General features: G+C 30.4%; 3 protein-coding genes across 5 annotated transcripts; all 3 read left to right on the top strand.

Annotated features, from left to right (window-relative positions):
- Positions 1-94: 94 nt before the first annotated feature.
- LOC108774214 (uncharacterized protein DDB_G0271670) lies at positions 95-3,381 on the top strand (the record flags this gene model as incomplete). The annotated part of the gene is made up of 3 exons (XM_018540265.1): positions 95-187; positions 635-1,841; positions 3,276-3,381. Coding segments are annotated over exons 2-3 (1,287 nt in total), but the record flags the coding sequence as incomplete, so codon positions are not given.
- A 3,324-nt stretch (positions 3,382-6,705) lies between these two features.
- Positions 6,706-9,103, top strand: LOC108774227 (fructose-bisphosphate aldolase). Of its 2 annotated transcripts, none has more exons than XM_018540283.1 (6): positions 6,706-6,840; positions 7,303-7,497; positions 7,682-7,998; positions 8,279-8,501; positions 8,602-8,781; positions 8,904-9,103. In XM_018540283.1, the coding sequence occupies exons 1-6, from the start codon at positions 6,805-6,807 to the stop codon at positions 9,069-9,071; spliced, it is 1,119 nt and encodes a 372-aa protein (XP_018395785.1). In that variant the 5' UTR covers positions 6,706-6,804; the 3' UTR covers positions 9,072-9,103. The 2 variants fall into 2 exon arrangements, with proteins under 2 accessions (XP_018395785.1, XP_018395784.1); XM_018540282.1 differs by having other exon boundaries at positions 7,303-7,503.
- Positions 9,104-10,885: 1,782 nt separating this feature from the next.
- On the top strand, positions 10,886-19,270 carry Ald1 (fructose-bisphosphate aldolase). 2 transcript variants are annotated; one of them, XM_018540237.1, is made up of 6 exons: positions 10,886-10,959; positions 14,498-14,707; positions 14,918-15,361; positions 15,466-15,819; positions 16,646-16,781; positions 18,893-18,971. In XM_018540237.1, the coding sequence occupies exons 2-5, from the start codon at positions 14,501-14,503 to the stop codon at positions 16,739-16,741; spliced, it is 1,101 nt and encodes a 366-aa protein (XP_018395739.1). In that variant the 5' UTR covers positions 10,886-10,959; positions 14,498-14,500; the 3' UTR covers positions 16,742-16,781; positions 18,893-18,971. The 2 variants fall into 2 exon arrangements, with proteins under 2 accessions (XP_018395739.1, XP_018395740.1); XM_018540238.1 differs by lacking the exon at positions 16,646-16,781 and having other exon boundaries at positions 18,893-19,270.
- The last annotated feature ends 3,136 nt before the right edge of the window (positions 19,271-22,406 follow it).

The raw sequence follows: 22,406 nt of genomic DNA, 5'->3' as shown, positions 1-22,406 counted from the left end.
ATAGGAAAATTCAGCTTTAGCCATTTAGCAACACTGTGTGTACATACATAATGCAGAAATAAAGAACAGACCTTTTACTCGAGGGTCTCTCTAATATCTAATCCTGTCGGTCTTATGCGCTTCGAGTTTTCATCGACACAAAGTGACGAAGATTGAATAGAGGGTATGGTCAGAAAGTGATAAGCAGGTAATTATTTAACGTGTTTTAATAAATTGTCAATTTCTCGATCGATAAATATCATTAAATGGGGAAAAGATAGATTATTCGCTGTCCTGGCACTTTGGCATAGTTTTACGTCACAATATGTGATGATTATTAGGCATGGTGGAGAAGGTTATATTTTTGTAACTTACAATAGAAAAACATTGAAATATGTTTAGAAAGCTAAGTATTTTCCGTGACTTATATATTTCCGTGACTTATATATTTCCGTGACTTATATATTATATATATAATGATTACATATATATATTATTGAAATAAATACGTTTTATTAGAAATTATAGACTTTGTATTGATACAAGAAATGGAACAATCTCATATTGAATTATGTAAAATATGTAAAAGATTCAATTGTATGCAAATTTATTTAATTAATTTGATTCTAAGATTTTAGATTACATTTAAATAAAGTTTGTTGTTAATAGATTATCGTTATAATGAATGATTTGGAAAGACCTGCTATGGAGATAGAATCATCTGACAAAGCCAAAGTAGGCAAGTTAAAGAGACGTTCGGCTTCTTCTTCCAACAATGATTCTGAGAACAGAAAAAGGCGAAATATATGTAGTAAGGATAAAAGAAAAAAGTCAAAACGTAGAAGTAGTTCCAATAGTTCTAGTTCTTCTAATATTTCAAACTCAGAAAGAAATACATATAAAGCAAAGAGGAATAGAGATGAGGATATAAAATACAAAACTAAAAAGTATGAAACTAAAAAGTTTCAAAGAAACAGTGGAAACTATAGCAACAATTACAGATTTTACAATCGGAGGCACGGTAACTTTTTGAATAATGAAAGAGATTTTGGTTATTCACGACCTTATAGACACTATAATTATTATAATAGAAATAGAAGAGATGCATATAACAATTATCATTATAGTAGATATAGCAGATCATTTGAAAGAACGTTTAATCATAACAGATCAAGGATACCAAATTATAGAAATACTGGCTACAATACAACTAGTCAGCTGTTACGAGAGAGTAGTTCAAAAGAACAAACAAATCGACCAAGATCTGTTTCTAAGATAGAAAAATCTGATTCAATAAAAGATGACACAGAAATAGTTGAACACATAGAACAGAAAGAGAAGAAAAAGATAGAAAATATACAAAATATAACTCAGCTAAGTCACAAGAAATCAAAGAGAAAAAGATTTTCATCTACTTCTAGTTCTTCTAGCAGTAGCAGTAGTGACAGTAGCTATAGCAGTTCCAGCAGCAGCGTCAACAACAGCAGCAGCAGCAGTAGTGATACTAACAGTAGTAGTAGTAATAGTGACAGCAGTATTGATAGCTCAGAGGACGAAAAGAAGCAGAAAAAAGCTAAAAAGAAAGCTAAAAAATTGAAGAAAGCTATAAAGAAGCAGAAGAAGAAAAAACGAATGAAGAAGAAAATGAAGAAAAAGTTTAAGAAATCTGCAACTAAAAAAAAAGGACATAGTAAGAAGTCTAAAGGAAATAAAGAAGTTCAAGATAGGAAGGAAAAAGTGAAGGAAATTGTATCGAATGTAATAGAAAGAGGAAAAGCTATGGCACCCATGACAAAAGAAGAATGGGAAAAAAGGCAGAGCATTGTGCACAGAATGTATGATGAAGAAACTGGAAGACATAGGTAAATATGTTGCAAAACCATTGAATATAGATAATGAAATTTATATACATATATAAGGCAATTTTTGGCGTGATTCAGGTATAACAACCAAAGTGTACCAAACTGTACCAGAACGTTTTTGTATGTTTGGTCATTAGTGATAGAGGTGGAACTAACCATTTTGATATATGGTTGATACCATGCTATAGCTAGCAATACAGCAGGGTACCAATTAAAAATTTCTAGGTTGGAAATACGTGTCAAATATAACACGAAAAGATATAAACAATACATGTTACATATCTATTTCATATTGTATTTATGTTTGATTCGGTAAGTTATCTTAGATTAGAGGTTGACCTATAAACGTATACTAATTATTATATAAATTTGGCATTTATGATCTTAATTTCTATGTTCATATTGGTTAAGGCATTGATTGAGTATTGAGTTATTTGTGTACTAAATAAAATCTCTTTATTATGTAAAAATTTTATTATTTTATTTGTTATTTATAGATAAATAAAAAAATAAATAATAAAGTTAATAATAATATAGATAATAATATTCCAAACTTTGGAATATAATTCAGGACAATTATGATGTTGCTTTCGTTTGTGCTTAATAATGTGATAATTTTTCTCTTCCACGTTTTGCAAAGAAATACTCGTCTACTGAAAGTATTTCATCATCTTCATCATTATACATTCACTTATTAAGACAGTAAAATATACTTTATTAAAACTTATTACATTTATCCTTTTCTTAGTCTTTTTAAATAGTGTCGAATTCGCGTATCTGAAAAAGAACTAGTATGTTTCAGCGAATAATTAAGGTATAAGGTTATCCACAATGTGAGTTCCACCTCTACCAATAACAACCTTGGTGCATGTACCTTACCATCGCCAAAAATCGCCTATAATAATTGTAAACTTGTCTTTCTTATGTATACATTTGTATGTGTTTTAAAAGCCTTCAGACGATATATGCCAACATTAGCAAATATACACATACATAATATAGAACATAATTATGTATATTAAATGTAGTAAATATTTAGGAAATATATGCAAAAAAAAGTTGGCGTCTATATTGGTCATATCGTCTGAAGGAGTCTTTATAGCGAATTTTATTTGAGAGAGAGAGAGAGAGAGAGAAAAGGGGGAAGGGAAAGGGGAGGCAGAAAGAGATGTGCACTCACAATCAGTGCGGGCTGCAGTTAAAGCTGCCGTACACAAATTGATTTAAAGATGTGTTTAATTAAAAAACGAATTGTACTGTCAAATTTTGAATATATTTTATTGTGCTTGTTAAATAAAATATACGTTTTATAATTCAAAATATTTGCATTTCACTTGCATTTACTTAGATTATATTAGTGTACAACAGCTTTAATATGCATTAACACGTTCAATAGAATTTGCTATTAAAATTAATTTTTGTGTTTTTGCAAAGATTAATCAAAGGCGATGGAGAAGTCTTGGAAGAGATAGTGAGTCGAGAACGTCACAGAGAAATTAATAAACAAGCAACTAAAGGAGACGGCAAATACTTCCAAACACATATATATATATATATTCTTCATATATATATATAAAGTTTTATATATAGGGTATCTCTAAATTTCCGCGTACGGAGTATAAGACGTGATATTTTTATGCTAAATAACTTTTTCCTTTAACAAAATTGCGTCTGACAAGTAGTTTTTGCAGGAGAGCAAGTTGAAGTTACTGTATGAGTGTTCTTGTCTATGTAGCACTTAGGACCGACGCACGCTCTTAACTCACGTGTATCTTGCTCTCGGTTATTATTCAAAAGTAACATTTAAAGATGCAAATATGACTCTGTTACAGTCGTAAATAATAAAAATTAGTTAATTTTTATTATTTATTATTAACTCATAGTTATGAGTATTGGCTCTTGACCTCCTATATTATATTCCTTAAAATATGAGAAATTAATAAATAAATAAAAGTTGTTTGTTCTTATACACCATATGTGGGAATTTAGAGACACCCTGTATATATATTACACATAAACGTGTATTGTATATAATTTATATATTCTTCCTTTACACACTATTATTATCTACTATCACAGCATTTTTTTGGATTGCATTGTGACGTTGAATACATTTATGTAAGGACATAAGTATACTTGTTATTACTAAAATTGTAATTCATGTGAAACATTACATAAAAAATTAGATTAAGTTTAAATTTTTTTTATGATATTCCTATTATATGGAATTTTATCGAAAATAAAATTTATATAGAAAATCAATTTTCTTATTTAATTAAAAAAAAAGAAACAAATAAAAATGAGCATACAACGCAAGATGTTATTCGCAAAATTTGTATATTTAAAAAAGAAAAGTAAACGTTTCGGTCAAGTTTTGATTATCACTAGTACATTACAAGAATTAATTATACAAAAAATGCACAATATAAAACAATAATAATCACTGCATATTAATAAGATCGTCAAGATTCATAGGGTATAATTAAATGTTAAAAACTAAGAACAGTAAAAACGAAAAGATTAAAAGCGCATAATTTAAAGTCGAAAAATGAAAATTCCAAAGTATTCTTATTCATCGGTTAAGTATAGATTAAATGTATTCTTTCACGCTATTTGAAAATTGGAAATTCTTATTCTCGATGACGTATTAGGTGTTTGAATTAATTCTCGTTGTTGAAAGGTCAGTATTTATTGTGCTGTTTCAACATAGCCGAAAGTGACTGTTTGTGTATATGAAAGTACTATCAATAGGCTTTAATAATCAGTATATAAAATCTTATCGGAATGCAAAGAACATAATTTTTTATCGCATTAAAAATGTCGGGTTTCGTACCAAAAAAGAGCATTTGCGTTACTTTTCTGTTTTAACCTCAAGAAATCTGCTGCTGAAAGTCATCGTTTGCTAGTGGAGGCTTATGGGGAGCATGCTCTATCTGAAACAACTTGCAGAGATTTTTCTACCGCGGAATCCATTTGTTACCCGAAAAGTGGGGAAAGGTTATAGCTTTCGATGGATAATATTGTGAATAAATTATCAAATACCTTTTTGATAAAATAAGCATGAGTTTTTTTTAGCAAAAAACAGCGAAAATTAATTCAAACACCTAATACAATAAAAAATATAGATTGAATTACATTACTCAATAATTATTATTAGAATAAGAAAGTATTTTTAAGGCTTCTGAGTAGAGAGAGAGAGAGAGAGAGAGATATCGCGTATGCGTATCGCGGCGACCATGTTGGAATCGTCATAAATGAGAATGACTCGTTCATTTTTGTTGCGTCTCATTTTTCAATAAAGATAATTTGGATAAATTTTAACGACGAGATCGCTTTACAACATTTGTAAAATTCTATTTGTAAAAATCCCATTTGTAAAAATGGGCAGAAACTATACTTTTCTCTCTTGATAGTCAGTAAATGGTCGTGAAAGGCACGTAAAATGAGTCTATATTCGGCAAGAAACATACGGTTTGACAGCTGTCGAAACGAGTGAAAAGTACGCTTTCATATACGAAATTCCAAGATTAGTGTCTGCTCATTTTTAGGATTTTCATAAGTACGAGATTATTCACATTTTCATAATTAAGCATAATATGAAAATGGTAAGCTACAGAAAATTTCGTTGATATAAACATCATTTTTTACGCCTATTAGCCTTCTAAACGGTGGCGAGGCGCTATAATATACACACAAGTACGAGCCCATGTCGGTGTACTCGCCTTCGGTCCGAAAGTGAAGATATGGATAATAAGCTCGTACTTGTGTGTGTGACATGGTATAAAAATATAAGGTATTTCATTGTGCATAATGGCGGAAAAGTATTAGAACAACCAATCACAAATTTGTCCTAAATTTAGCGCTAAATCCAAATACAGTTGGTAAAAATACATACACAATTGTATTAGGTGTGTCGGAAAGTTCCGTCCATCTAGCAGCGAATAGTTATAGCTAGAATTGTCGATAACTCTAATGTCTAAACCAAGCTTAATTTTTTAGTTTTACCACCTGTCAATAAAATTCAGTATGTAAAAGTATACGTTTGCATCAATAACATTGCTTTTTTACTGCATCGATAATGAGCCAAATAAGCGTCATTTACGCGAAGTGTTAATCTTTTGCTTCAAATGGAAGAAAACTGCAGTTGAAGCTCACTGAATGCTTGTAGAAGTTTATAGTTATAGTGCTCCTTTCGATAAAACATGCAGAGAATGGTTTCGGCGCTTTCAAAATGGTGATTTTTATGTGGAGGACAAAGAGCGTTCTGGACGGCCAAAAACATTTGAAGACAAAGAATTTCAGGCATTGGTGGAGGAAGACCTCATGTCAAACGCAAAAACAACTTGCAGAAACATTAAATTCTGCTCGATCTGTTATTTCCGATCGTTTGAAAGCCTTGGGAAAGATCTACAAGGAAGCAAAATGGGTCCCATATGAACTGAAGCCAAGAGATATTAATAGTCATTGATATTTATTAATAATCTCATTCTATGACTGTCACTAATTTGACCAGAGTCAAAAAGGAGGTTTCTATTTAAAAATTCCATGTTTATCTTCACATGATCTTCAAGTTCAAGATTAAATTTAAAATCACCAAAAAATAGTTCTTTATGACCTCCTACAACTTATTTGAATTATTTTTCCTGAAAGTGTGTACTTTTAGATTAGAGATTATACAGGAGTCCTATTTTTTTCAAATACCCTGTATGTATAATATAATATAGATAATTTAATCAATTTCATCGCTTACTTCAATTTATTTCAGTTTCTAGAAAATTTGATTAGATAAAAACTACTGATGAATACATCACGCATACTAAAACGAAAAACATTTTTAACATTAATTATGCACACTAAAAATGTTTCTATGTTTGTTCATAATTACATTAATAAATTTATAAATGTCTCGAATATCTTGATTGACTAAATTGAAAAACATATGGTATCGAGATTGACATAAAAAATGATGCAGTTGGAAAATGGTTACTGCGATGATAAAGTAATTTTTACACTTTAATATATACATATATATATATATATATAAAATCTTGTTATATATTTTATTATCTTATTATATACTATTATCATATTACATTAGATTTATTATAAAAAATTTGTTTAAAGATACATTTTAAAACAATCTTTTTAAAAACACAAAACAAATGGTGCTATTTTTTTTTTATTTAAATTGGTTTTGCCAAAACAACTTTATAATTGACATATTTAAGAATATTGTTTTATTTTTTGGACTATTTTGTAAATATTGATAATCGATGACAACAGATTATCAACAAATGCCATTATGTAATATAATTATATCTTGATCCATTTGTAAAACTTAAAATATATTTAATATACCACAGTAATGAATTAAAAAAAAAAACAGAGATAATTATTTTCTAATTAGCCACTTTCTCTATTTCTAAATGATTCACTTATGCGAAGATTTACTATTGATCAGATATCATCCAAACTCGAGTCTGCTCTTTGCTTGGAACTACAAAAAATTGTCAAGTCGATTAGTGCGCCTGGAAAAGGATTATTGGCCTGTGATGAATCACCTTCAAATCTAGAAGAGAGATTTCAAGAAATTGGTATAAATAACACCGAATCGACGAGACGTGCTTATCGAGAAATGTTGTTATCTGCGGATAAGGTTATTGTGAGCACTGTATGGTAGTAGAAATTTTATATCGCGGCAAAGACGTAACGCAACAGATTCCACAGACAAATATAGTTTCATAATACTCAAAAACATATGTATATGACACATAGCATAATAAAATAAAAGATAATTAATATAAATAATATAATAATGTTGCACATGCTTTTGACTTTAGTCTCAATTTTCGCAATACATAAGCGGCGTGATTTTACATCATGAAATGATTCATCAAAGAACATCGGAAGATGTGGAATTTATCGAGTTTCTGCGTCGAAGAAACATTGTAGCCGGTGTGAAAGTCGATCGAGGTTTAGTACATCTCTTCAATACCGAGGATGAGAAGATTACGCTAGGTTTGGACAATTTACAGGAGAATTGTGTTCGATATAAACAAGAGGGTTGTCACCTTGCTGAATGGAAATGTGTTTTTTCAATTTCGGAACGATGTCCCAGTCAGTTGGCGATGATTGCTAATGCAAATGTTCTTGCTAGGTGTCTGATTATTTTAATATTCATAAAAACAATGTAATGTATCGCGTGATTGACGATAATTAATTTTATGCGCTTATTGCACAATAAATTTCATCAAAAATTGTTGATAAAATCTATATATTGTTCACACTGTATACACATATTATATAATAACTATTAAACATAAATAAAATTTATAATTGACGTTTGATAGAATCGTAGAAGTATACATATAAAATATTATTGTATTTATGCAATTCTATTGTGTAACATATTTTTGAAGTATCTCGATTTTATATAGATTTGCTAGCATTTGCCAAAGAACGCGAATGGTTCCCATAGTAGAACCAGAAATATTGAATAATGGCGAATATGATATAGATCGAGCTTTACAAGTTCATGAAGAAATGTTGTCCATCCTCTTTCGTGCTCTGAATGAGTATCATGTATATCTAGAGGGAATGGTTTTGAAATTAGCCATGGTACTGTCCGGTATAAAAAACGCAATAAAGTGCACGCCGCAGGTATTGCTTTAATATAATATAAAGCGAATTGTAATATTTCTCTAAGAATACAATTTTATTGAATATATATATTTGCTCTCAAACATTATTGCAATTATAGATTGTTGCTGAGTATACGCTAAGAGCATTACGAAGAACAGTACCCATGGCGGTTCCAGCAATTTTCTTTCTAAACGGTGATCAAACCGACGAAGAAGCTGTATTAAATCTAAACGCCATTAACGCGTGTGACAATAAAATACCATGGAGGCTTAGTTTTTGTTATGGACGTGCTTTGCAGGTATCTTAAAATTTATTTAAATTTAAATAGAATTTGTTGTATTTATTGATGTCTATTAATTTTTTGAATTTTAAATTGGTAAAAAAAATTTAATAAGTTCTATTTATCGTCTGCTTTATTAGAACACGGTAATAAAGATTTGGAAAAATAATCCGGAAAATGTAGATAAAGCTCAAGCAATGTTTCTTAAAAGGGTAAAATTATGCTCCGAAGCATCTTTGGGAAAATTACGAGTTCAAGACAACAATTCGCTTTGTGAATTAAACAGATTTAATTTTCTCTCCCTGTAATTATACAGCACATTCATAAAATTTTACAATCGCCAGAAAAATTAACATAGTACGAGTTATATTTTAAATAAAATTTATGCTATCGTTAAAGAATAATTTTTAATAAATAAAAATGTGAAAGTTTATAATTATTTCAAAATGTATGTGCATATATAATGTAAACGAGAATTTTTTACTTCTCTAAATATCTCTGAAAATTAAAGGTATGTATAATAATTTTGAAGTAACAAAAATTCCGGTACAATTCAAATATAAACTTGGAAAGAAAAGGATACTAGGAGTTAAGCGCAGATAACTTTACGCAAACACTGATATATATCAAGCAAAACTTATTTATTATAATAATTAAGCATAATAATTATGCTTAAGCATTATAATAATTATGCTTAAACATAACTGTTATAATATGCTTAAGCATAATTATTATAATAAATAAGTTTTGCTTGATATATATCAGCGTTTGTGTAAAGTTATCTGCGCTTAACTCCTAGTGCCCTTTTCTTTCCAAATTTATGTTTAAAGATATGTATATCTGATGGACACACATATGAAATTTCATTATAAATAACAATTATTTAGAACATATAATATTAAAGATAATGTCTACAAAACATATAATAACACACATAATATACTCTCTAAATTCTTTGGAGTAGAATCTTACTTTAGAGTAATAATTGAGCTAGTTTTAGGAAAAAAATTCAATTTTTTCAATCTTTAAAAGTAAAATTTGATCTATATAAATATTTTAGAGAATAATATAATCTTTATCAAATTCCATGTATAAAAAATGGATAGACTGTACATATCGTTGCATTCATTTTCGTCAGTATATTTTCGGGTGTTCTCATATACTTGACAATATCAAAATTTTAAGCACATTATACAGACATAGATATGTAATATGGAAAATTGGTGAGATATTGATTTGATAAAAAAAAATCTAAAATCGTATGTTATTGTTAGATAAGAACCAAAGCGATGGGTCGAGCCCATTTGAGCAATAAACTATTATATCACGTGTGATAAGACAATCTGGTAATTAAGAAAAGGAGGCACGTTTGACAATATTTGTGGACGTACGAATGTATTTCAATCTTTGTACGCTTTTAGTTTCAACATTTAACACTTTAAAAAATTTCATCAGTTTCGAGATAAATATTAAGCAAGGTGCTCTTGACTGACCTCTAAAATAATGGTTCTCAATGCAAGGTTTATATACGCGGACTTGTCCGTCTACTGATCGATATTGTCGTCATTTCTCCTCGGCAAACTGTTTAGTGACAATGCTCCAACGCCCATTTTCCTGATCTCTGAATAACTCATCATCATGTGGTATGCCAGGAACGTAACAGATACGTGCTGCAAAATAGTAAATAGCAGTTTTACAGTTCAAGAAAATTGCTCAAATACTAAACTGTTTTTTTCGTAAAATAATATTTCTAATCGGGGATAATCATGATCTATGAGATAAATGTTATCCAGTGCTATATTCTATCCGCGATGGTTTTTGACAAACATTCAATAATAATAATAATAATAATAATGCAGCCATAATAATAATTGAATTATATTTTATACTACATATTTGTCTGTATAAATTTTTTAACTTATTGTTACTTTGAATTTTACAGATTTATTACGTTCATTTTTCGACTTTAATAAAATCACATAACAAAAGCCAATCGGTTAATTTTCCTGTCTTCGACAATATCGTCAAGTTGAGCACCTTTGCATACAAGAGCGCATGCGCGCGATAAACACACAATCAGACTTTGAAACCGACAACGGCTGGCGTAGCCTGTGTCAGTCACACTCCAACCATTAGGTGGATTATAACAGGCGCTCGCGCAGCTTCCATATACGAATTGGTCTTCATTTGCATTAGGTGAGTCCACGTGCTGTCTCTCGTTTTTATAACGAAAAAAATTGTGTGCGCATGATATGTGCCATTCTACTTGTACCTCCCTAGGTATTGATCGTTTCGTATTTTGCCTCAAGGAATATCTGAAATGCTCAACCTATCTATAACGACCTTTGACCTTGACTGACATTTCGTTGCAACTGTGTCATATGCGACTTATCTACTTACTATTCAATGACAAATATCAATGACAAGTGCTTTAATGTATGTATTTTATTTCTTAAAGTTAGAGATTGTACGCAAATTAAATATTTTTATTGTCACGAGTAAACAAAGGTATCAATTTTGTGTGTTTATAATAAAATACAATTTCATTATGCTAATCATTATGTCAACTTCAAAATGGTCGAATATACGAATATATTGTATTACTATAATATAATCAACATGTTAACAAATATATTCTACATTCCAACAGAGGTAATATAGAAATATTTTATTATAAAGCAAACTAAAAAAATAACAAAATTATCAGAAAAATATATACACATGTATGTATACATACACACACACGAATCATATGTAATATAATACATATATATAAAAGTTTCATATACGTAAAATATTAAGTACATATTTTTATACATTTGAAGACATTATACTATATAATAGAATAGAAAACATTACGCTGTTAAATGAAAATTTTATAAGATTTCTGTTATTTATTTAAAAAAAGCCTAGTGTACATACATAAAAGTAAATGAGATTTCACTCTTTACGTAAAGTGTTAGAGAAATCCATGCCTTAAAGAATTATAAGAGCAAATATATTATATCATAATATTATATAATCATTAATCCTGTTATACTTTTATTAAAGAGCCGGAAGAATATTTCCACGTGCAGTATATATACATCAAGCACAATAGTCATACGCACTGTATATGTATCTATTACTGCGATAGATAATAGGCATGTTCGTATTCCGTTACATAATCAATAATTTAAGCCGCTATCTCGTTAATATTCTCTCAGAAAATTTGGAAGATTTTCTTACTTCCGGAAACTTACCATTGCCTCAACACAGATTTATTTGATAATTTATTAAACTTACTAATAATTTAAATATAATCAGAGAAAACATTTTAAATTAGACTTAATTTATTAAAAAGCTTCAACAAGTATTAAAGGTAAAATGTAATAAAAATTTCATCCATGATTTTATAATTATTGAATCGTAAAGAATTGAATGATAAAATGACCTTACACGGTTAATAATACTGTCAATATTAACAAATATTGACAATATTATCGTGTATGGTATTAATATTGATAGATTGACGTAGAATACTGACAGTGTCTGAATTTTGGTTTTCGAGCATCAGTATCGTCGTTTGTATTAGGATTCATGTTACAATATGTTACAGTGCAGTAGATAATATACGTATAAATAAAAGTAAAATTCATTATCAATAATACTGATCGCGTAAGGCTATAACAACAGTAAAAATATTGATGCGTACTGTCAGTATTACTGATTCAGTATTGATCAGTATTATTGACTGTGTAGAGTCAGCTATAAAAATAAAAAAAAAAACATATTATTAGTAACTTTTCAAATTACGTATTTTAAAAAATTACATACTAATTTGGAACAATCCATTGTGATTTACTTGTCTTAATTACATGATTTCGTTATGTAACTTTGTGACGTGATTTTTTTTAGTGGGGAATATCAGGGGTGAGATAGAAAGTACATTACAATTACAGCCATTGAAGTAATTATTACCTTACAGTAAAGTAAATTATACTACATGTTTTGTATTCTCAAAATTAAGTAAGCACGAACCTTTCTCAAGACTTAATTTATATACTTATATTTTTTTATCGTGTAAAATGTAAAAAATACCTACAAAATAGCTAAACAATAATCACTCATCAGAAAAGTAAATTACATAAAAAAATGACCTATCCTTATATGGAGTTCTGTCAATTTCATAAAATATATATATTTACTAGAATTCTAGCGTGTAGTACTTTACATTTTTCTCTGTACATAAATTCTATCAAAATTATTTACCATTTTTTGTCTATTATAATCTTTTATATAAGGAAATATTTTTTTGCCGTCTTTATAGTATAACAATTATAAAATGCAATAACATAAAAATCTCTTAAAAAAAAAAAAAGATAAATTTATACATAAAACACATTATAAAGACGTTTGTATTTTTAATTCTTCTACATTCACTTAATGTAGTAAAAAATTAATATATATTTTCTTTAATTCTGAAAGTTGTGAAAATCATTTATTTCATATTAATAGCGTGAGTTATTTCGAGTTCTACTAGAAAGTAATTTGTTTGATAATTCTCCGGCTTTCACCTCGCATTTTTTTTTAACAGTTCTGCGTAGCGACATCATAAAGATATAGTTGGTCCAAATATATCGTCTAAATATATAGTCTGGCGAGTCACCAACAACTTCTACAACGCGCATTTATTTTCCCACTGATGATGCAATTTATGTCCGCAATGTCCGCATGTGTGCGCCGCTTAAAAAAAGAACTTAAATTTTTCCTTTCACTTTCTGAAGTTTGTCATGATGCAGAATTAATAAATAAATACACATTACAAATCGTTATTCAATAGGTGCGTTCGGCATTGCAAATCGGAGACATCCGTTTGCTCTTTCACCTTCATTTCACCTCGGAAATCGCTCGTCCAACTTGTACCGTTCTGCTACATGTCATTTCATCTGCATTTGGTATTAACATTTCTAGGCAGAAAAAAGTCCGGGACTGCCCTGCGAAGCGAGATATTAAATTGAGCGTTAAAGTTGACGACTATTGAGGTTCGGAAAAATAGACTACAGCCGCCCCGAATCTATGCGTTAATTGTCCACACACTGCTCTGTCTACACGAGTTAGAAATATTCCAAGCAGACACTGTTTAAGCACTATTTTATGACGATCTGTCAGATTTCCTAACCTCAATAGTCGTCAACTTTAACGCTCAATATCTTGCTTCGCAGGGCAGTCCCGGACTTTTATCTACTAGATCCTTTTATTTTACGCAAAAAGACGTCGAATGAGCCTAATTTCATCGAAATCGGAGGTGAGGTAGCTCTTTAAAAAATTACCTCTTAAAATATAGCTATTACTATTTTAATATTCAAAACCATTAAACTGATTAAAAAAATTAATAAATAATTGAGAATATGTTAAAGATTGTAAAACAAGTAATTTAAATTTGTGTACTTCATTTAATTGAAATCATAATTTGCTTTCTGAATTCATTTTTTTATAAGGTTATCAGGTGACAGCACAAGATATGTTCCTCTGAAACTGCATTAATGCTGCACTAGTGTAGTTTTCATCGAAATCCAGCACGACACTAGTGCTGCACAGTTTATCCAGTGAAAAACGCTATTAGTAATTTTAAATTATATATCTATAATTCTATATAAATATATTTGTTTTATTCGCTTTTAGGAGGATGGAGAAGCCCCCTTAGGGTTACGATTGTTAATAATTTAAGTTAATTTTGTGGTTTATTTTGCAGAAAATGGTTGTGGAAAAGTATAGCAAGCTCGAACCTGAGCTGAAAGAAGAATTACGGACGATCGCCCAACAGATCGTGACACCTGGTAGAGGTATCCTGGCTGCTGATGAGTCGACTACAACGATTGGCAAACGTCTTCAGGACATCAACGTTGAAAATACTGAGGAAAATCGTAGGGCTTACAGGCAATTACTTTTCACTACAGCAAAAGTACGTTTGAATAATAATTAATAGCTCTACAGATAAACTTCAGTTTGATCCAATCATATATAAAAATATGACTGAATCGGATAAACATTTAATTTATATAGTGTAACATGTTAATTTTATTAAAACTTTAGTATTTATATTTTTCCATTAACTGCATAATTTCGTTGTCATATGTTACGTATAATATTATTTGACGTTGGTTCTTCTTAGGATGTTATTGGACAGCACATTTCTGGAGTGATCCTCTTCCATGAGACTCTCTATCAAAAGGCCGACGACGGTACGCCGTTTGTCGAATTACTGAAGCAACGCAACATCATCCCTGGTATTAAAGTCGACAAGGGTGTCGTTCCTCTCTTCGGTACAGATAACGAATGTACAACCCAGGGTCTTGACGACCTTCAAGAGCGTTGTATCCAGTATAAAAAGGATGGATGTCACTTCGCTAAGTGGCGATGCGTGTTGAAGATCACGAAAGATACCCCAAGCAAACTCGCCATCCTAGAGAACGCCAACGTGTTGGCCCGTTACGCTTCAATCTGTCAGAGCGCTAGGATCGTACCCATCGTAGAGCCTGAAATCCTTCCTGACGGTGATCATGATCTTATTCGTTGTCAAAAAGTTACAGAAGAGGTTCTTGCGGCCGTTTACAAGGTATCGCGAGCTTTTGTTGAGGAAACAAGATTATTGAATTTTGCCTTTTATTAAAATTTATTATCAGATAATTAATATGCACTCTAATATGCATTTATTATCAGGCACTCTCAGATCACCACGTATATCTCGAAGGAACGCTGCTAAAGCCTAATATGGTGACTCCAGGTCAGAGCTATTCGACGAGAGCGACTCCTCAGGAAATCGGTGCCGCTACGGTAACAGCGCTGTTACGTACTGTGCCACCAGCGGTACCTGGCATTACTTTCCTTAGCGGTGGTCAATCTGAGGAAGAGGCATCAGTCAATCTTGACGCTATTAATAAATACCCGGCAAAGAAACCTTGGGCATTAACTTTCAGTTATGGACGCGCTCTTCAGGCTTCCGTACTTCGTGCTTGGCAAGGCAAAATCGACAAGGTCGCTGCCGGTCAAGAGGAGTTGCTTAAGAGAGCTAAGGTAAGTGAAATTATACTATGAAAATAACAGATACTTAATTTGTTCTTACTGCATGTGTAAATTTGAATTTGCTCCATGTCTCAGTAGTTATTCTCATTTTATTCGTTTTTCATTTACCTTTTGCATTTATATATAATCACTTTTATCAGTGGTCTGTCTTTGATCTCTATTTTACTTTCCTAAATGATAATTTGCTATTCTAACATTTATGTTCTCAATTATTTTTACACTTTTACTTTCTTTTTTGTATATACTTATTAGCTTTTTTTTTAGAAAAATAGTTTTATAATTGTAAAAAATAATATATTTAAACATAACATACAAATGAGAGCTATTATACTATTCTTATTAATGTATGTTTCTAATTCTTTTTTTTGTTATTATTCTATAAATTATCGACGTTTCGACCGCTTTTTTCAGCCATCTTCAGATAATAAATACAAAAAATTTGTATAATTTTCATAGGAAATGAAGTGACGTCTCCTTCTCTGTCCGTCTGTCCGTCTAAAATTATAACTTTGTAACATCTCCTCTCACCTTTCAGCAATCAGAATGTCGATAATATATAGAATAATGAGAGAGAGAGAGAGAGAGAGAGAGAGAGATAAAAAATGAAATCAAAAACATACACTAATAAGAACCGTGTACAAGAATAGCTTTCATTTACCCTTTATATTTGAATATATTATTTTTTAATATGTTGAGAACTCTATTATATTTATTGTTTTATAATTCTGTAGTTGTATTAATAATCGCACGGAGCACTCGAAGTTGTGCAAAGCTGCATACTTACTTTTGCATGTCTATGTAATGTGCGCTTGTTTAGGCAAACACTGCAGCCTGTCAAGGCAAATACATCGCCGGCAGCATAAATAGCAAAGCCGCTGATATCTCTCTCTACGTCAAAGCTCATGTCTACTAAAAAAAAATTATATTTTTCGCACAGTCCGTTTCTCGTGGTAGTAAGTACATAATAAACAATACATATGTACGTATGTATGTGTATGTGTGTGTATTGATTTTTTCGTGAATCAATCCTTATCTTTAAGCAATTGCCATAGTAAATAATAAAAATAAAATTTGTTTAAAAATTCAGCTTGAAACTGTTCACTTCAAGAATATTTGATGAGAATTGTATTAGATTATATTATTTTCAAAATGGATAACAAAAAACAAAGTGTGAAAATGTAAAATTGATAATTAAAAGGGTCAAGTTTGCAATGATGCATAGCGTAAGTTAGCTTAATAAGATAACATGCACGTGTGTGTATGAAGGTATAAAATTTTTTTTAAAGATCTTTTTTATTAATCTCGATACAATCATTTTTCTCTAAGTTCTAAATTTAAGATACAGCTGTTATTAGCTCAAATTATGGTCGTAATTCTTCCCAATATAAACTGCATGGAATTTGACTGGTCGGGACTTCATTTTGTGTGCACATTAATAGTGTATATATAACATATCACTCAATAAGTCCCGGGCCTGACATAATAGATGGCGCATTAATAACAAATCCATATGATTTTTAGAAAGTACTAAACCTTCAAACATATACGTGTCAAAATTTTAGCTCAATCGGACCTTTACTTTACAAGTTACAGTGGTTTAAGTGACATAAAATCAATTTATGCTAACTTCATCAAAGAAGTCAAGCACTCTTCTTGCAATGTGTGATCAAACGTTGTCTTGCATAAACAATGAGTCGTTTCGGATAAAGGATGCGTAGTATGCATCCTTCATTAGAGATGCATTTTAGCAGAAAAGTGTGAAATCTGCTCCTTTATTATTGTGATAACTTCGAAGAATTCTGGAAGTTGAATGGAATACAATTACGCAGGATAAAACTAATAGCGTTTTCCACTGGGAAAACTGGTGCAGCACTAGCACCGTGCTACCCAATCAGCATACCATATTCAAAAAGTATTTTTTAAATATGGCATGCTGATTGGGTAGCACGGCGCTAGTGCTGCACCAGTTTTCCCAGTGGAAAACGCTATAAATGACTAATAAGGAGAACGCTTGATCATATAAATGAGATAATACGCGCATGAGAAGATCATTTAATATTATGTACGCACGCATATACACACAAAATGAGATTCCAACTAATCAAACTCTGTATAGTTCATATTAGAAAAAATTACAACCATAATTTAAGTTAATAATGATAGTGGTACCTAATTTGAAAAATCTCAGCGAAAAAAGATTATATTGAGTTATAAAGAAGCGTTTTAAGAAGGATAAAATTCTCTGCTTTTACGTGCATTGTTTCCCCATTAAGCTGCGTTACCTGATTTATGTCATGCACCTTCGCAAACTTTGATCTTTGATTATCAATTTTACTTCTTTTCATGTTGTAATCCTTTATGTTGAAAATGATGACCCAGTACAATTCTCATCAAATATTTTCAAAGTGAACACTTGAAATTGCAATTTGCACTTTTGAACAATTTGTATCTCCATTTACTTATCAAATTATCATTGTTTGAAGTTTGATCATTTTTTACCAAATTTTTAGTGTACCCCTTTAGGAGTAAGTGTATGATCGATTATATTACGATATTTCAAAACCGCAATTTTTCACGAGACATTAATATCGTTTTTCCAATGTAAATAATAAACTAATTTATTCTATCTTTCGCTTATATGTACATATATATTTTATTTAATTCTTTCTTGTTCACTCTCTTTTATTATCTCCAACCAAATATATATTAAAAATACAACTTTAACTGAAGTTAATTTTATAAATTTACATGGAATGTGATGTATGTGTAAAATATCAAGAATTTTTTTTCTTAACATCTTGTACATAAGCACATATGTTCAAGAACTATTTGACTTAAATATTTAGTCAAATTTCTTATTACTGAATATTAATTAATGTATAATAATTGCAATTAATGTCAAATATCACAGAGTTTTTAAAAAATTCTTTTCCTATAAAATTTGTAAAAATGATTTTGTTTGTTTATTTCGCAATTCTGCAATTTTCTACAAGCTTTGTAAAGAAAGACATTTGAATTGAATATGTGAATTAGTATCGCAAGTACATTTTCTATTTCTCAACAGGCTAACAGTGAATCGGCACTTGGCAAATACACGGGTGGTGTGACTGGTGCTGCGGGAGACACGGCACTTTTCGTCGCTAATCACGCATATTAGACTAATCCATAAAGAAATTCGACACTATTAGAAATATAAAATTGAACAGTCATTCGAGATACCTCGTAGTATCTTCGTCATCATCCCTTCCTTTGAAGTCACGAAAACGAAAATGATTTTTCCGAGGATGATCGCAGCGCATACGAAGCGTCTGTTTCCAAGAAGATTAATTGTTCTTTTCTTGTTTTAATATAAATATTCTTAATTTAGTAATTGTTTCTTACGTATGTAATCGTAGATTTTTAATTGAGTTTTAACAAATAAATTTGTTATGTTAATTTATATCAGTCGAATTAAATATTTTTAATTGATCATATATTATATATATGTAATTCAATTCGCGACTCACAGTCAGATATGTATAATCAATAATTCGTAAATTGCACGTCAAATAAAATATCATTTGAAAGTTTACTGAAATATTTTACGAATATTCTACAAATTCTCTATTCAACGGATAATTTAATAGATGATTTTATAACCAACATATAAAATATCGAATTCGGGGTATTGATCATACATCTGTTTGCTACACTTTCTAAATTGGTGCACATAGTGCAATAAGTTGAAGTGAAACAAACATATATTTGTTTTACTTCAATTTATTGCACCGTATGCACCTGTTCGAAGAGTGCAGCAATACAAAACAGACCTCATGACACTTTTTCCTTAGAATGGAAAATAAAAAGTGAACATTTTTGCCATTGAAGTTAACGGAGAAATTTTTTTTTCACTTTTCATTCTAGGGAAAAAGTTTCATGATCGATACTCTAAATTATTTTAAAGCCTAGGTTACCGATTTTTTATTTGTTATCGATATTCTTGCCGCTATTCACTCATTGACTTGATGAAATTTATAGCGTTTTCTCTTGGGATACAGTGTAACCTCGCACTATACCAATTGCGTGTAAGTGCTGCACCAGTGCTGTACTACACTAGTGTATGTACATGATCAGAGAGAAACCTGGGAGAGGACATGAGGGCTTTTCTTCTTTAATCGCAAAATGCTGCCGTGCACTTACTGCCCTCTGAAGAAGTGGATGTAAATTACATAACAATATCCACACTTTTACTGCGCTTCTGATGGAAATAAATCGTTGAAATCTCTGAAATAATAAAAATCTATCAAATTAATAAAGATTTTAATGATTTCAGCGATTTATTTCCATCAAGAGCGTCATAAAAAGATGGATATTGTTGCATAATTAACATCCACTTCTTCAGAGGGTAGTAATGCGCAAGGCATTTTGCGGTTACAGGTAAAAGGTCTTCATGTCCTCTTTCAGTGAACGTGAGTGAACGTTAAAGTCACGTTATCCTTTTCTTAATTAGGTGTGAAGAAAAAGATAACGTGACTTTAGCGTTCCACCGTATCTGGGATAAATGGTATTGCAAAAACTCCCTATTAGTGCAGTCAAACGCTATTAATTTCATTGACATTAGGTGATCGATTAAATGAAGATCGAGGCATCGAAAAAACTCGGACAAATTTTGCGACATTATGATATCATGATACTTATTGTTATATTCTATAATAGTACGATATACAAAAGCAGATATGTATTGTATATCTGTATACATATTTAAAAATATCAGTACAATGTTCTTCGTGCACAAAATAAAACAAGTATAAAAGATATCTAAACTAAATCAAATATTAAATGTTATTAGCGACTGTATCGAATATTACGAAATCATGTTATGATTATGTGTCATCTATAATTATATATAATACTGTGTATATCTTACATAGATATCTAATATATTGAGAAATATCTTGTATATATCGATGTTATATTTAGATATTTTAGATTTATTGTTGTAATCTAGGTCACTAAATATAACTATGGAGGGCAAAAAAATGATCATGCACTTTTATTTTGAAACATCCTCTGAAATTTCTGATTGATTAATTCAGTTTATAAATGTTAATAAATGGACGTGTAGAAGACAGGGTCAGGAAAAGTACAAGACCTCCTTTTGATGCACTTAAGAGAATATGATTTAATTTCACAAATAAGAATTGAGTACAAGCGTGACTCTTAGATTGGACGAAAAGGAGAAAAGCAATAAAAAAAGGGAGGTACGGAGTGCCCACACCACAACGGAAAACTACTAGCGCCAACTTACTATAACTTATTGCTTAATACATCAGAAAATCCCTAGCTAAAGCACGCTACGATCTCTCCATCCAATCCTCCTATCGGGGCGTGCGTACTATTGTATATAAATTAGAAAAATGTACTTATGAATGTTGAATTATAATAGAGAGTTAGAGTTGGGAGCCTGTAGTGTGATTATTACGGCTTGACGTGAACCAAAGCTGATTTGAATGACATTATAATATGCGAAATTTAATTAACTGTTACATGATGCATTAATGATTCCTATTCGGCGGACATTGATTTAGAATGTAATTAGGACGTGCTAGGACGTGATACGAATGCTAATCATTAGTAAACTTGCACGTGATCGAATTGTACCATTTACATCGAAATGCTCGAGGTCTACGCGATCAACGAATGTGTCAATCGACGACATACCTATTTTTTTTTTCTCGATTACAAGTTTATCGCATATTTTTTCTAACTTAGCCATAATGGCCTGTATTCAGAACGCGCTTACAACAATGTTAGTGCTCTAACGTGCTGTAGTTTATGTTCAATAAGCAATATTGTAAATTATTTAATTTTATTTACATACCGGATGTTAATAAAATTGTATAAAATAATAATACAAAAATTAAGAAAAACTTTTATTATTAGTTTTTAATCTTGTAAAGACAATTATATAAATCATTTACATTTTTTATTACGCAGTTAATTACATAGACAAAATATTAAAACTATGTAACATTACAATAATTAACATTAATTTTTTGATCTATTTAAAAGCTTATAAATTTTTTAAAAAATTATTGATATTAAATACGTTTCTGTTTTTTTAATCAGTTATATCTTAATTTTTCATTAAAATCACGACTTTTCGACCGCTTGTATCTCCAGAATGGCTTGACCGATTTAAAACTTTTTTGGCTCAAATTACTCGTGGCGGTGCCGCCTTTCAGAACATATAACGTTCGATTCAAAAATTTTTTATATTTTAATATGCACCCCCGAAAAATGGACTTTAGTGGTTCGGGATAAGAGACTTGTAGTGTCTTTCAGTTTTTGAACATGGCTGGAGACACTACCACGTCTCCTGATAAATTCACACGGAATTATAATAGCACCTAAGATCCAGCTCGACTATTAATAAAGATAGTTTTTTATTGTTGTGTTTCTCACATTTACGGTCTTATAAGATTAAATATTTAAATATTAATGAACTAATTTAGAGAAACACATGTATTAAAACTTATGATTTGAACATTGAGCATTTACTTAAATAAGTAAATATAATATTTACTAAAATAAAATGT

The sequence above is a fragment of the Cyphomyrmex costatus genome, unplaced genomic scaffold (genome assembly GCF_001594065.2).
Source record: "Cyphomyrmex costatus isolate MS0001 unplaced genomic scaffold, Ccosl1.0 scaffold24, whole genome shotgun sequence".
In the NCBI taxonomy this organism is placed as follows: domain Eukaryota; kingdom Metazoa; phylum Arthropoda; class Insecta; order Hymenoptera; family Formicidae; genus Cyphomyrmex; species Cyphomyrmex costatus.
Note: the sequence above shows the minus strand (reverse complement) of the source record. Positions and strands in the feature narration are given on the sequence as shown.

Bases quoted from the DNA above. Each gene is read 5' to 3' on its own strand.
- LOC108774227 (XM_018540282.1), top strand. From the start codon at position 6,805: ATGATGCAGTTGGAAAATGGTTACTGCGATGATAAA. The intron at 7,504-7,681 runs GTGAGCACTGTA...TTTTGACTTTAG, and splicing joins TATCTGCGGATAAGGTTATT to TCTCAATTTTCGCAATACAT. The intron at 8,502-8,601 runs GTATTGCTTTAA...TTGCAATTATAG, and splicing joins CAATAAAGTGCACGCCGCAG to ATTGTTGCTGAGTATACGCT.
- Ald1 (XM_018540237.1), top strand. From the start codon at position 14,501: ATGGTTGTGGAAAAGTATAGCAAGCTCGAACCTGAGCTGAAAGAAGAA. The intron at 15,362-15,465 runs GTATCGCGAGCT...ATTTATTATCAG, and splicing joins TTCTTGCGGCCGTTTACAAG to GCACTCTCAGATCACCACGT. The intron at 15,820-16,645 runs GTAAGTGAAATT...GCGCTTGTTTAG, and splicing joins AGTTGCTTAAGAGAGCTAAG to GCAAACACTGCAGCCTGTCA.